Source organism: Capsicum annuum, chromosome 2 (genome assembly GCF_002878395.1).
Source record: "Capsicum annuum cultivar UCD-10X-F1 chromosome 2, UCD10Xv1.1, whole genome shotgun sequence".
Classification (NCBI taxonomy): Eukaryota; Viridiplantae; Streptophyta; class Magnoliopsida; order Solanales; family Solanaceae; genus Capsicum; species Capsicum annuum.
Window position 1 is genome coordinate 148,940,274 of NC_061112.1, and position 15,200 is coordinate 148,955,473.

General features: G+C 30.5%; 3 protein-coding genes across 3 annotated transcripts in view; 1 reads left to right on the top strand and 2 right to left on the bottom strand.

Moving 5' to 3' along the window:
• Positions 1-5,397: 5,397 nt before the first annotated feature.
• Positions 5,398-7,178, top strand: LOC107861430 (60S ribosomal protein L39-2). Its single transcript, XM_016706768.2, has 2 exons — positions 5,398-5,469; positions 6,756-7,178. Exons 1-2 carry the CDS (start codon positions 5,398-5,400, stop codon positions 6,888-6,890), a joined length of 207 nt encoding a protein of 68 aa, XP_016562254.2. The 3' UTR covers positions 6,891-7,178.
• A 756-nt stretch (positions 7,179-7,934) lies between these two features.
• Positions 7,935-10,666, bottom strand: LOC107860442 (protein SPIRAL1-like 3). Its single transcript, XM_016705810.2, has 3 exons — positions 10,080-10,666; positions 8,891-9,159; positions 7,935-8,284 (listed from the first exon to the last, which is right to left on the bottom strand). The coding sequence occupies exons 2-3, from the start codon at positions 9,137-9,139 to the stop codon at positions 8,201-8,203; spliced, it is 333 nt and encodes a 110-aa protein (XP_016561296.1). The 5' UTR covers positions 9,140-9,159; positions 10,080-10,666; the 3' UTR covers positions 7,935-8,200.
• A 1,669-nt stretch (positions 10,667-12,335) lies between these two features.
• The window catches only part of LOC107860441 (putative methylesterase 11, chloroplastic), a 9,460-nt gene continuing 6,595 nt past the window's right edge, over positions 12,336-15,200 (bottom strand). Inside the window, exons 4-5 of the mRNA XM_016705809.2 lie at positions 13,561-13,692; positions 12,336-12,984 (exon numbers count right to left, since the gene is read on the bottom strand). Of these exons, the coding sequence (XP_016561295.2) occupies positions 12,706-12,984; positions 13,561-13,692 (411 nt within the window). The 3' untranslated portion in view covers positions 12,336-12,705. The remainder of the gene's footprint in view (positions 12,985-13,560; positions 13,693-15,200) is intronic.

Here is a 15,200-nt window from a genome sequence, read left to right on the forward strand (position 1 = left end):
AATATTTATTTAAATTGATGAAGATGAGTATAATAATTAAATTCAACTTTATTTGAATATGCAGAGATGGAGAATTTATTTAATTAAACTTAACATTTACCAAAAAATTCTCAAATCGGATCGACATTGTAAACTACAACAAAATAACATGATGATAGAGATATAAAAACAATATCATCAAATCTAACCTTTACCAAAAAATTCCTCAAAGCCGATAGACATTCATCTGCCGCCTGTAAACTACAACAAAATAATATGATATTAGAGATATCAAAAAAACTATACAAAAAAAATTCTCAAATCAGAGACATCAAAAAAATGCAATTAAACCTAATTTATACCTTTTTAAAAAAATTCAATATGATAAAAGAGATATCAAAATAATACAACTAAACCTAACCTTTACACAAAAAAATCTCAAAGTTGATCGACATTCATCTACAACCTGTAAACTATTATCTACGATCTATAAACTATCACAAATTATACACTAATAGAGATATTAAAATAATATAGTTAAACCTAACCTTTACCTAAAAGAATTCTTCAAAGCCGATCAACATTCATCTACTACCTGTAAATTAAAATAAAATAATACGATAATAAAGATATCAAAATAATGCAATTAAAACTAACCTTTCAATTTTCGCTTGAGAGGAAATTTTGACCATAAAGAACGCCTTGAATGAAAACAAAATAAGAAAATATAGTAAAAGTAGAAAAAACTTTATATATTTATATACACATATATAACACACACGTTGAATTCAAGTCTAAAATAATTTGTACATATTTTTAGATGTTTTTTCTTCAAAAATAAAGCAACTGTTCAAAAATAGGATAAATTTATTATTTTAATGTATATATTGAATTCTATTACAAATAAGTTCTAGACTTTTCGCTGCACGTGATTTTAATTGATTATAAAATTAAAACATGATTCATAAAAAGAAATTAACCTTCTACTTTAATCCCTGACCTTCATACTCTCTTATCTAATGCATCTGTGTAAAGAAAGAATCACAAAATTTTGAAAATAAATGTACTACAGGTAGTGGCGGAGCCAAGTTTTCACCAAGGGATTTCACAAGTGAATATACGAACTAACTTAAGGGATTTGACATCTACTATATATATATATATATATATATAGAGAGAGAGAGAGAGAGAGAGAGAGAGAGATTACAACCACGTATATATAGTATAATTTTTCGTCGATGGAGGTTCGGATAAACCCCCTATCTCAAGTGCAGCTCCGTCCCTGACTACAGGCATGCAACAATATTAAAACTAAAGTGCACATAAAAGTTATGAAATTACAAAAAACATGATTCATAAATCAAAAACCTTCTATCAATTATGACCTCCATGTCTTTCTATTTAATGAAAATATATAAAAAAACAACTACAAATTTATTAAAAAAAAATTATTGCGGGCATGCGATGACATTACAATTAAATTGCACATAAAATTAAAGCTACGATATCACAAGAAACATATTCAAATACATAAATAAAAAAAAATTTAATCTTCTATCCTAATTCGCAACATTCATATTCTTTTACAATAAAAAGAAACATTCGCAATTTATAAAAGTTTTAAAAAAAAATCTCCAAGAAAGAGTTACAGAAATATGATTTTCTTAATTCCATTTATTATTTATCATATTAGAATAATATTAGTTCCAAGTAAAATAAATATAAAGTATGATTGCTAAATATTAGTAATTTCGCACCAATAATTTCCTACTTATTCTTGTATTAATCTAAATCCCTTTTTTCATTCTTGGTTTAACCAAAGCTAATAATAGTAATTTTTATCCTTTTTTTTCCATGTTGGTAACTTTCAAACAAACAAACAAAAAACTTTGTACTTTTTATCTTTTTTTTCTGGGTTGTAAACTTAAAAAGAGAGAAAAGGAAAAAATCTATACCCGAAATTTCCTCATAATTGCATAATAAATATAAATATTTCAATCGAACATGAGTTTTTTATGTCTCCTTAAGTGATTTTATTTTATGGGGATAAAAAATTTATCAATATCTTTTTTTTCTCTTACCATATAGTGCAGAACTTTTCTCTCACCAGATATTTCAGGACTCCTTTTTAAGATAATAAATAATTAAATAATAATTTTAACAATAGTAAAATGACAATTTTGTCTAAAGCAGAGTGTTTTAATGAAGGGTAAAAAGTTCAAATCACTTTTCTAAGAGTACTTTTGATATATATTATAGATATAGATCATAGATATAGATTATAGATAATTATATAAGGTGTTTAAGTCCTAGTTTTCTAATGACTAAAATTCTAAGTAATAAATTTTCATCCAACATTAATTATGGTTAGTGTATATTGCACGTATAGGCATTTATAAAAGATTTATATTATAAGATAAATTTTAGTTACATTTAAATCCCAAAAAGTTGTAGGACCTCCTACTTAAATTAAAATAGGAAAAAATTAATCATGAGATTTATATAATAAGGTAAATTTTAGTTACATTTAAATTCTATATAGTCGTAGGACTTTCTACTTAAATCAAAATATAATTAATTTAATTATGAGATTATTTTAGTTAATAATAGCCTTAAATATTTTAAAATAGTAAATGACAGTTTTGTCAGTTGTAGATGAAAAATTTGTATCACAAATCAAATAGGAGACAAAGTTGGAAAATTACGGAAAAAATTTCAACTGAAATAATTTATGTTTGATACATTTAATCTATAATCTATATCTATATCAATAATCTATATCTATATCTATATCTATATCTATATCTATAATCTATAATCTATATCTATAATCTATAATCTATAATATATTAAAAGTGTGAAGCCCCTTATAAAAGTGATTTGAACTTTTTGTCCTTCATTAAAAAAACTCTTCTTTAGACAAAATTATCTTTTCACTATTTCCTTCAATTTAATATTTAATTCTTTTTATTATATTAACTAGACTCCTAAAATATATAGGATCGTAAAATACATGGGAGGAGAATCAATTAATTCTTAAATTAAGAGATTCTAGATTTGTTCAATTCACTATGTGTTCGATGTCCTCAATATGGTCATGGAGAAGATTTCTCCCGGACAATAGCAAGTGAAAAAAAAAGGTATGATCCACTATTTTAATTCATTTTTCTTAGTTTTGTGCAAGAGTTTTAGGGATTAGATCTTCCTTCCGCTATTACTTTTTTCATTAATCTTCGATAGACGTATTTGATATCTGTCATGTGAATAAAAGATCTGAAATTATTTTATCGTTCATCATAAATTTCTTTAATGATAATATTTTTTTCAATTTCTTACTATTGAAGTTATCATAGGACAAGGAGAAGATAAAGAGGTTGTTTTTTAAAGATCCCGAATCAGGTAAAATTGAGTTTGCGTAGTTGCATCTCAAAATTATTTATAATGATAGTAAACTTGGTGTCTTATTCCACTTATCCCTGAGATAAATCGTACTCTTCAAAATCATAAAACTGACCAATGTAACAGAGAAGCTACAAGCATTTCCACAAAATTGCGAGAAAATATTCTTATGTTTGAACATGCCTCACATCAAGTTTCAGAAGCTCAATATAAATCAAAATGGAAAAGAAGGTTTTCCAAACTAGCAGTATGTATCTACGCAATATGAATTCAGATCAGAATCCATATTTGAGAAAATTAAAAGAAGTAAAATTGTTGAGTATATTGCGAAAGAGAGAGAGCCTGTCTGTGGCAATAGCTGAGCCCCTGCAGACATTCAAGAATATATACAGCAGCGGGAGGATTAGGTTTGTTTTGTTTTGTTTTGTTTTCTAAGCTTTAGTTTTACTGTATCGATGTAGAAGAGGTGAGCAAGCTACACAACTTTGGTCAATTTTTGCTAGTAACATTTACATGCACTTACCATTAAATATGTGAAAGAAAATTCACTTGATATGACTATTATTTTTATTAGATCTATGTATTTAGTGTTATGAATGTTATAAGCTCTATTTGGGTGACTATTATTTTTATTAGATCTATGTATTTAGTGTTATGAATGTTATAAACTCTATTTGGGTGAGTAGATAGACGATGAAGGGGGTTCAATTGAAAAATTATAATATTTTCTTCGTAATTGTTACATTTCACATTTTGAGAGTCGATTTGATTAGTTTTTATAACTATACCAGGGGCGGCTCAAGCACTCCGGTGGCCTAAGACGGAAATTGAAAGGAGGCCTTAAATTTTTAAGAAAAAATAAATATATGTTTTTATGAAGTCTATATTTTAAATATTTTGAGATGCAAAGTTGTTAATACTTTTTTAAAGTTGATTTCTTCTAATAATTTTTTTTTCTCTAATATAACTAATGCATTTAATCTTTCTTGAGACAGTACTTTAAAATTTAAATACATCAAACTTCTAATAATTCTTTACTTTTATACAAGAAATTTATTTTTCCTACTAATAGTACTTCATAATTTCTTTTACAAAAAGCTTATAATCTATTATTATTAAAAAAAATAAAAATAAAGCGCCTTAAATTTGGGGACCTAAGACGATTGTCTATTTTTTCAACTAGTAGAGCCGACCTTGAACTATAGTTATTTTGATATTTTAAAATCAAATAGGTATCCAAATACATTTCGAAAAGTACTAATTGTTCTCTAATCAATATGAATTGTTGAATTTTTTTCACCTATAAATGCATCTTAAGAGATTTAAAAATAAGTTTTCTGCATTTATATAAATTGTTGAATTCTTTTCACATGCATAAGATTTCTTGTCATTTTTTCATTAGAATTTCTAACTCCACCTACTAAATTTAATTCTAGACCAATATGCCAATATATAGGAGCAACATTAAATCTGAATTTTATAAAAAAGAAAAAAAAAAAAAGAAAATCAGTGTTTAGGACGCCTAAATATTTAATTGGCATTGAATACGACTTTCAGTGCACAATTATTTATTAAAGGTATAAAAATTCCAATCAAAATATTTGTCTCATACACTATTTTTTCCTCCAAATTAATTTAAATAAAGATTAGGGATCAATGTGCAACGCACTTAAAAGTTTTGTTTTAGAAAATAATCATTTTTTCATCATTTTTTTAATTTAAAAGTTGAAAATTAATTAAATATTATAGTAAAACCTTTCTTTATTAGAAGTCATCTGAATGAGTGACAACTAATACCCTTTTCATTAGTTTAAGAATTCTAAATCAACTAAAGTTGATTTTAAAAATATTTGAAAAATCTAGAAATAAATATGAAATCGTTAGAATAACAAAAATACAATAAGTACCAAATTTTAAAAAGTTTTAAGTAAGAATAAAATTTTTTCTAAAGAATTAACTTTACAAATAAGGAAAGATTTTAAATATAATTTTTTTTTAAAAAATAGTCGTATTACAAAAATGGTTCAAATTGATGCATCTCTCTCAACCTCTAGCAACAAAAAAAAGAGGTACTGCATGACAAATACAAAAGTGACAATCCATTAACCACTTGAATTTCTGGTGGTAATATATATATGTGCTTACAATAAAATATATATTATGTTAACATTATTATATTGAAGTGTGAAAGATTTTTGAAAAGTGATTTAAACTTTTTTCACTTTATTAAAAACTTCTGCAATAGATATAATTATCTAATTTTAAATAATTAGATATTACACGTGCAATACATGCATACTCCTAATTTCTTCAAATTATTATTTAATTATTTTTATTACATTAACTAGACTCCTAAAATACATAGGACTCCTAAAATATATGGAGGAGAATCAATTAATATTTTTCTTTGTACTAATCAATTAGAAAAAATACTTCTAAAATAGAATATAAAAATAATTTTAAAATAAGACTTTATTAAGGAAATACTTCTATAAATATTAAGATGCACGTTAAACTAAAAAGAAAACTGATTTCCTTATTGGAAAAATATGATTGATGCTCATCCAACTTGATTCGGTTGCATGTCTAGATTGGTGGATGCTTAATTTTCTAACCCCAGCTTCTTCACTATTTTAGTCAACATAATAGAATTCAACGTGTGTGTATATATCTTCTTTATTTTCATTCAAGTCATTCTTTAGTGTCTAAATTTTCACTCAGACAAGAATTAATTTCATCAAAACTGAAGTTTTACAATCACTATTGTATTATTTTGTTGTAGATTATGAATTTACAAGTGGTAGATGAATGTCGGTTGACTTTGAAGAATATTTTTAAGTGAATATTATGTTTAATTATATTGTTTTTATATCTCTATTTTGAGTTTTTTTTTTGTGTAAAGGTAAAGTTTGGTTGTATTATTTTGATATCTCTATTGTCGTATTATTTTGTTATAGTTTACAGATGATAGATGAGTGACGGACGAATTTGAGATTTTTTTTTGCGTAAAGGTTAGATTTAATTATATTGTTTTGATGTCGTATTATTTTATTGCAGTTTACAGGTAACAGATGAATGTTGATCGGTTTTGAATTTCTTGTAGTAAATATTAGATTTAATTAAATAAATTCTTTAAAAGATATTGAATTTAATTATTATTTAAACAAATATGTTATTTAGTGTAACGTTAACATTTTAAAAGAAAAAGGTGAAAAGACCATTAATTGTAAAGTAAAGTCTTTTCAGCAACGCAGCAGGTGTGTGAGTAGGTTTTTCAAATCCGCGGCGCTTGAGTCTGTCCAGTTGTTGAGCAGAACCGAAAATGGTACGCCGTTGCCCTATGTTTGTAGTTATGATTGTTTGAATTTCAGCCGTAGCACAAGACATTCATGATAAAGAAGAAGCAGAGGCAAAATAGGCCTATTCCTAACTGGATCCGCATGCGCACTGACAACACCATCCGCTACAACGCCAAGCGCAGGCACTGGCGCCGCACCAAGCTAGGATTCTAACGACTCAACTATTAAGAGTTTCGGTTTAATTTTCAGAATTAGGTCTTCAATTTTGGAAATTGCATGTTTTCTACTTAATTTAAAAGTGGAAATCAAATTTAGTTTATCTGCATTCTTTTCGTTGTTATTACTTTGGTGATATGCTACAGTTTTGCAATGTTAGTACTTTAATTTTGGTGATAACTTGCGTGTTTTTTTACTTTCCTAGTTGAGTTGTAGGATTTGTTTTCATAACCAGAGTCCGCAAGAAATCTCAAAGAAATGCTTGTTTGATGCCATTGGTATAAAGCAAATGCTTTCTTTGTTTCTTTTTTGGAAATGTTAGATATTTGGTTGATCGTTCAAGGATTTTAGTTGGGAGTTGGATGAGGAGGTGCTAGAAAGTGGAGGAAACGTCAACAAATGTATCGGTGATGAAAGGATGGATGTCAACTATGTTGTTTTTGCATCAACGTATTAAGATTTGACATTTCTTAGAGAAATTAAGAGGGCAACTATATCTCATCTAGGTGTCTACTTTATTAAGAAATGCCTGTGAGGCACGTATACCAAGTGTGTTTGTCCAGTAACACCAATAATTTGTCAAGTTTATAAAAAATGAAAGAAAATGTGGTGATTCTGCGGGTTATGTCCTTTGCCAATTCAGTTGGGATTTTTCGTGCAAGACTTGTAGGCGAATGAGTATAGTTTGGTGATTTACAATGTCCGTAAAGAACAGTATGAAAGATACATGCTGCTGATAACAATGATATATTTGTTGCTGTATTGAGTGTTAATTGGATCACTCGAATAAATGAGATTGATTTCCTCACTATGGGAAGATAGAGCATGTTAATATCCATCATAAGTTGGTTAATTGTTACTGCTGTTAACACGCAGCATCTATCAAAAACTTCTCTAGCTCTCAACTTCACCTTTGAGGTAGAGGTACAGAATGCTTACACGATACCCTCCCCAGACCTCGCTCTGTCAGGATACACCCAGGATGTTGTTGCTAACACGCAGCATGGCACTTGACATCTCAATGGTAGTGTACAGCTTAAATGGAAAATATAAAACATGCTTATATCAGATGATGTCATTTCCACATTCAACATATTAAACTTAAGAAGTGTGTTGTTACTCCCATGATACAGATATAATGGTAATGCAGCGTTTAGCACTTGCATAGCAGTTTGAATCCTGTGTCACTTAGACACTATTACAATTGTGAAATAAGTTCCAAATTTGCAGTTATTGAAATCCATTCATACTTCCAACATAACAGGGAAAGCAAACTATTGAAGCTTGATGTCAAGTGTCAAGTGACATCACTTGCCGCTGCCATTACCAAATAAATACCCCAAGGAAGATCCACCACCAGGCGCTGCTTGGACCTTGGTTGAACGCCTTTCCTGCAATCATTCCAGGACAAAGATTGGTAACCACTTAAATCTTCAAGCACGCCAAAAAGGTGCTAATATTCATAACATTCTTTCAATGACAAGAAAATAAAAGCCTAAATGTAGACTGATAATGCCTATTGAGACAGCTAGCTAAATCTTACAGTACACAAACTGACGGGCTGGCGAAATGGAGTATTATGATCTCAAAACAAGAGATCTGACAAGAAAGAAAAAATTATGCAGCTACATACACCAATGATAGAAGAATGGGTAAAAATTAAGGAAAAAAGTGTGTTTAGGATAGCAGATTGTTGAAGACATAAACAAGTAATACATGTGATCTCTTTATCGACTTAAATTTTTAGACAAGATCACACAATTCAATATAATATCAAAGCAGCCAGAGAATCTAGCATTCAATACTCACGGCAACCCATTATCAAAAAAGATATCCATGCTCTCTCTAACAATTTAAGTTTTTATCTCTTAACAGTTTAAGCTTTTAGATGAAATGATTACGCAATTCAACATAGACACAACTAAGCAAACTTTAAAAAGCACTCCAAGTACAAGAAAATGGCACCAGGAATCATAAGAAGTTGCTAACTAGCATACCGTTAGAAAGTTGCCGCAGTTCTGGCCATCGGCACGGAAATAGTTGTTTGTGTTGCTACTGTGAATGCCTGCTGGAACATTCTTGGTGTTATCCACAGGTTGTGAAACAGCAGCTGGCTTTGGGGCAGGCTCATTACTTGGAGCCTTTTCCACGTTGCGAGTAGTCTGAGAATTGTTAGCAGGCTCTCCACTACCAAACAGGTAGCCCAAGGAGCTCTGACCTCCCCCAGCACTCACTCCGCGACCCATCCTTAATGATTGATTAACAACTGCACATTTATAAAAACACGAGTTTACAAATGTTATTTTGGAATTAAGATGCACAACTAAGAATTGACTGAAACATTCTCTCTTGCTCCGAGGAGCATCAATTGCAAATAGATCAAACAAGTAAAACAAAAGCTGTTAATCAGCAAGTATTCAACGCAAATGTTAAATTGAAATAGAGCAGTTCAATGGTGTTCTTAAAACTTGTTAGCAATTTCGTTCAGTAAACATTGATAAGCATACAACTATGCTCACCTTAATAACACAACATCACTAAGCAAACTACAATAAGTTGTTCACTCTAATTACAAAAATGGTTCAAAGATCAACAAAATCCACATAGCATACTAATGATCCAAATCCTGTTCACTCCAGATAAAAAGTCTAGGTTTCTCTTCCTAATTTTATTCATCCTAGTTCGGATGGAGCCAGGCGGGATCGGCGAAAAGTACATTGTATATATAAGGTTAAAATTATCTTTTATGCATATATAGTACGTGTCGAACCCTTGGTGAAAATTCTGGCTCCGTCACTACATCCAAGAACTACGTTTGGAAATCACTCAACCCAAAAGCACTACAGATCTACTGAGAAAACTGAAAATCTGCCTATGGAAAAAAATAACCAAATTCCAGTTTTCTCACACTAACCATTTTCGATTTTCCCATTAAAAGAGCACAAGATCTATAACACAACAATCCACATCAACATGTTTGAATTAAAAATTTTATAAACTCATATTAAACAGATAAAAATGAGCGTTATTATCTACAATTTTTTCCTAAAAAAGAAAAGAAAAACAGATAGGTAGCAATTACAATCCTCCTGTACAGAAATTAAACATTATAAAAAAATTAAAACAGAAACTTACATCAATAGAAAAAAAGGAAAATTAAAGAAGGGAGGGGGGTGGAATCCATACCTTTGGTATCAATTTCCGAAGGGAGAGACAGAGGAAAGGGGCCGATTGGGGAAAATACTACTATCTTTAAATAAAGGTTTTAAATTGGGAATTTGAATTTTGAAAAAAGAAAAGGGTAATTATACTAAATAGCCCTATATTATTAATCAATTTCAAGTACAATCCTTTGAATTTTTAGAAACTAAGATGCCTACCCATGCCTTTTATTGTTATGAAAATTCAGTACATAATATCATATTATTATCTCTATTTACTCGCGCATACCAAAACTTTAGTACACTAAATTTTTCTTTTTTTTTTCTTTTGTAAAATGATAGGAAGTGCATTTTTGAGCAACAATAGAAGTAAGTCAGTGAAACTCGTTTAGTTATGCAATATTAGGGGTAAATGGTCAAAAGAAAAGTTTGCATTGGATATTTGTATCAAATTACTATAATAGATATATAATAAATACATAATTATTACTTAAATTATATTATGCAATTTTATATTGTTAAATCACGTAACTATAATAACTTAAATATATTTAATATTTTCAATGGGAGGTAAGTTCTTGCAGGCATTTGAATTCGTAATATAACATTTCGAATATGGGTTCATTTGGTTGCACAACTAAGATATGAATTTGTTGTTTAACCTGTAAATGGAGGAATTAATTTTTGCCAACTAAGCTATGGGGTCATTTGGTCGCCGACAAAATTATGCATGGATTGTAATAGACACATCAATAATTTTATTGGATATGTTTTAAGAGAGATCAAAAATCACTTGATTTGGTGCATATTAGTATCTTATTGTAAATTCATTATGTTAAAAATGAAATGTATCAAGTAATAATTTACAGATATCAAAATAAATAAAAATAGAAAGATGAAATAAAGAATATTTTGATCTGTCATAAAGCTAATTTTCAAATTTTGTATCAAAATATTTTTTTAAACGTCACCAAGTTTATAAAACATCGTTGGCTTCAAGGTCTACTTTTAAAATGAAAATGCTTTAGTTGAATCGTCGAGGATCTATCCCAAATAATTTCTTAACAATTTTATGGTATAGATAAGATAAGAATTTGATTGTGGTGGTATGGTATCATCTTGATAAAAGTTGGTGCTTTTCTTTTAATCTCAATTTGTGCTATATTATTAGATTAAAAGCAAAAAGATATTTTTTTAATTAATAATTTAAAATAAATGTTATGATCTCGTAAATTGAGACGCAAGAGATAAAGGTCGCATAGATTCATTTCATAAAAAAACGGAGGGGATTTGTGATATGTGAGTAGTGACGAATAGAAAAGTTGTACTCTTGTTTTATTTTATGTGTTATTATTTTTTTCCATTCAAAAAGAATTTCATTTTTTTTTTTCACTGATCTCACTTATAAAGCCCACTTAATTAAAAATAGCTAGAATAATTTGATAAAAATTATAAATCTTTATTTATTCTTAAAATTTGTGTCTCATCAAATTATATCACATAAATGGAATTACTTAACTGGTGATTCGGTGCATGGAATGGAAACAAAATAAGTGGCCTTCCACCACATGTGAGTTTCTCAGTATCCTTTAATGTCTTTTTGTTGCAACTTGTTTGGAAAATAGGCAAGACAGACATGAATGAAATCATGGTGGAAACAGCTAAGATGACCGGCTACTATCACACCGATAATTGTTCCCAATTTTAGGCTTTCATAATTCGGTTTTAATCGATTTTTAAAATTAAATTAATATTTTTTTTATCAATCTTGTTGGTTTTTCTTGATAATATACATGTCAATATACTTTCAAATACATATTAAGTTGATTATATTCCACAAAACACTATCAAATCAATCACTATAAAAAAGAAATGGGAACAAGAATATATACAGAGGGCAACATTTTGTTTCGTGGAATTTGTCGGTGGTAATACAAAAATATTGTGCCAGATGTGTCGGCAATACCTTTTGTCCTTGTCAGAGCTTGCATATCATGCAAGTACAGTAAATTTCATACTTTTATCTTAATTTATGTGATATACTATAAAAGAAGTGTCACTTTTAATTGAATATAAAAAACAAAAAAAGGATCATTAGGACTTTTTGTTGAAGAAGATTAGAAGAATTTGTAAAGTTGTCCAGGTGATTTTAACATGAACGTCACTTGAAACTTACACGTAAAAATGTAACCACAAGAATTCTAATGTTACACTTAACGTTACAAATACCATAGCTCATATTAGCAAATACTGATAGCTAAACAAGTTTTTTGAAATAATATTTCATGACCAAACGCCAAACGGGCAATGGTAATTCACACTTGAAATAGTTGACTTAAAATGTCTGTACCCGAGCATATCTTAAGCTTCACCAGTGAAAAAAACCCAGTGAGAGTTAAAAGAATAAGTTTATATCTATTATATTTTCATTCTGACATCAAATCTTAAAGCATTCCTTTTCCTGGGTCACTTCCACAAGGAAATTCTCTCTACCACAAGTAAGGTAAATGGAATATAGACAACAATAGTTACTTTGAACATTCCACATATGGTTAATTTAGACAACAATAACTTAGCTATATTTGTGCCTGGAACATGTTGGTGTGACTTTTCTACTTTTCTAATAATATAAGAAATACGGTACAGCTACTTCAAGTTGATGGAATCCTGGAGATCTCTACTAATATCTTATGTAGGCCTTGAGGCTTGGAGAAAAAAGGCGAGTGATCAGCGCCCTTAAGATGAAAAACTCGTTCTGGAGGATTATTGCTAATTATGTTTTGCTGTAAGGCTATTGGTATTGCATTATCTTCTGCTGTTTCTATATAAAACCGCCTAACAGAACCATACTTGGAGTCGGATAGACAAAGCTTCTCCAAAACTGGGGAAAAGGGAATCGACCTCATTGAGACAGATGCTAATGCAACATCCTGCACAGAATTTAAATGGTAAAAGGAGAAAGCTTGGAATATGCACAAATGCCAAGTCCCCACAAGTATACACTTAATACAGACATTGAACTTGTAAAACAAGACAACAACTAGAGAAAAGTTAATCTGCCCATTTTAAACCCACCCCAAAAATAGTTTGCATCTTTCTTGCATCAAGAATTAGACAAGACACTCAATTTTACACAGCTCTCGGGCAATGCTTACATTGTTCGCCAGAGGATTAGAAAACCTACTATTGTGGTATCACAGATACCACACTCCGGTGCCCATATATTCGGTTTTTCAGGGTCAATGGCTTCTGGCCCAAAAGCAATATGTCGCTAATTCATACAGGTAGGTAGCTCTACTCCCAAACATTTTCTCCCTATTGCCAATTTGTACTGGTCTTGACCAGTAATGGGAGTCACAAAGATTTTCAAAGTTATATTTCAGAGTTAAAAAGTAGAAGTGTTACATAGAAGACGTCCAATTTAGCATTTACGGGAAAGCTGGAAAGGTAAGTTTTGCCATTTTATGAATGCAAAATACTTCATCTATAACGCATAAGCAACATACCTTAGCAGGACTATGGTTGAATAACAAGTCCCTGAGGAGCGATTTGTCCAAATCAATAGCGGTTGGAGGTTTGTCATTCCCGTTGGCATAAATAAATATTTGAGACTGTCTCATAAGGTCATTTGAATCTGTCTGCAATGATAATGAACTTTGGTTAACAGGAAAACTTAAAACTCAACCACCACAATTCCAGATACCAAGAGATCCTTTTGAGTGGAACGATATTATACCATCCCATATGCTTCAATAAATACAAGGACCCAGGGGAAAAGAAGGGAAGAGATTCTTTAAATTCTAATTCACTTCATTCTAGAATTACAATACGAAATGAAGTTTCAGGAATTTTGTCGAGCCAATTTTGAGAGGGACTGTAAAAATTGGCGCAAAAGTTTAGTCACCTTCAATCTCTCTATCTCTCTGTCCTTTTAAACGATTTTGGCACAATTTACTTCCAATATTCTAGATCTTATCTCAATAAGCACAGTTTCTCCAATAAACCAAAGATACAGAAGACCATATAGTTTCACCAAAAACATATAGCATGTGTTCTTGAGGGTTATCATGAAGAATAGTAGATTCCTTGAAGCATGTCGCAGAAGAAGTGCAAGGGCAGTGACAATCCTAATTTTCAAGTCTGAAGTTTAAATTTCTTCATGAGTATATATCATGGCATCCATGTCCTCAATGATAAAGCAATTATGCTGATGCTTACCAAAACATGGTCTCACGTAGATCGACTTAACAGCAAAAGCTCAAAGACCCATTTCTTGGTCTATAGAAGAATAGTTGAATCAATATTCTTATCATTGAAGAGGGATAGATTCAAGTATCTTGAGTCTATGATTCAGGGCAATGGACAGATTGACGAGGATGTCACGGTCTATGATTCAGGGCAATGGACAATGGACAGATTGACGAGGATGTCACGCACCGTATTGATGCAGTGTGGTTGAAGTGGAGGCTCTCTTCGGGAGTTTTTTTTATGATAAGAAGGTGCCTCCTAATCTTAAAGGTAAGTTCTACAAAGTGATAGTCCGACTGGATATGTTGTATAGAGCGGAGTGTTGGTCAGTTAAGAACTCCCGTATTCAAAAGTTGAAGGTGGTGGAGATGAGAATGTTGAGATGGACGCATGGACTTACCAGGAGATATAAGGTTAGAAATGAGGTTATTCGAGAGAAGGTTAGAGTGACTTCGATGGAAGACAAGATACAGGAGGTGAGGTTGTGATGGTTCAGGCATGTGATAAGAACGTCCACGGATGCTCCAGCACAGAGGTGTGCTAGGCTAGATATGGATGATTTTAGGTGGGGTAGAGGTAGGCCGAAGAAATATTGGAGGGAGGTGATTAGGCATGACATGAAGCGGTTACAGCTTACGGAGGACATGACCCTTGATAGGAAAGTATGGAAGACGCGAATTAGGGTAGAGGGTTAGTGGGTAGGAGTGCGTCTGTAATAGTAGGGAAGAGTGCTTTGTTTGTATTTGTGCCTGTAGTTTCTTGTTCGTAGTGTTCTGATTATGTTTGTGATCTCGAATAGATAGCTTATAGTATTACTCTGACAGTGTCTCGTTTTTTTAATTATCAAGCGGTGTGTTATCTTATTTTGTTGTTTATTTTTATGTTTTTTGTTTGCTAT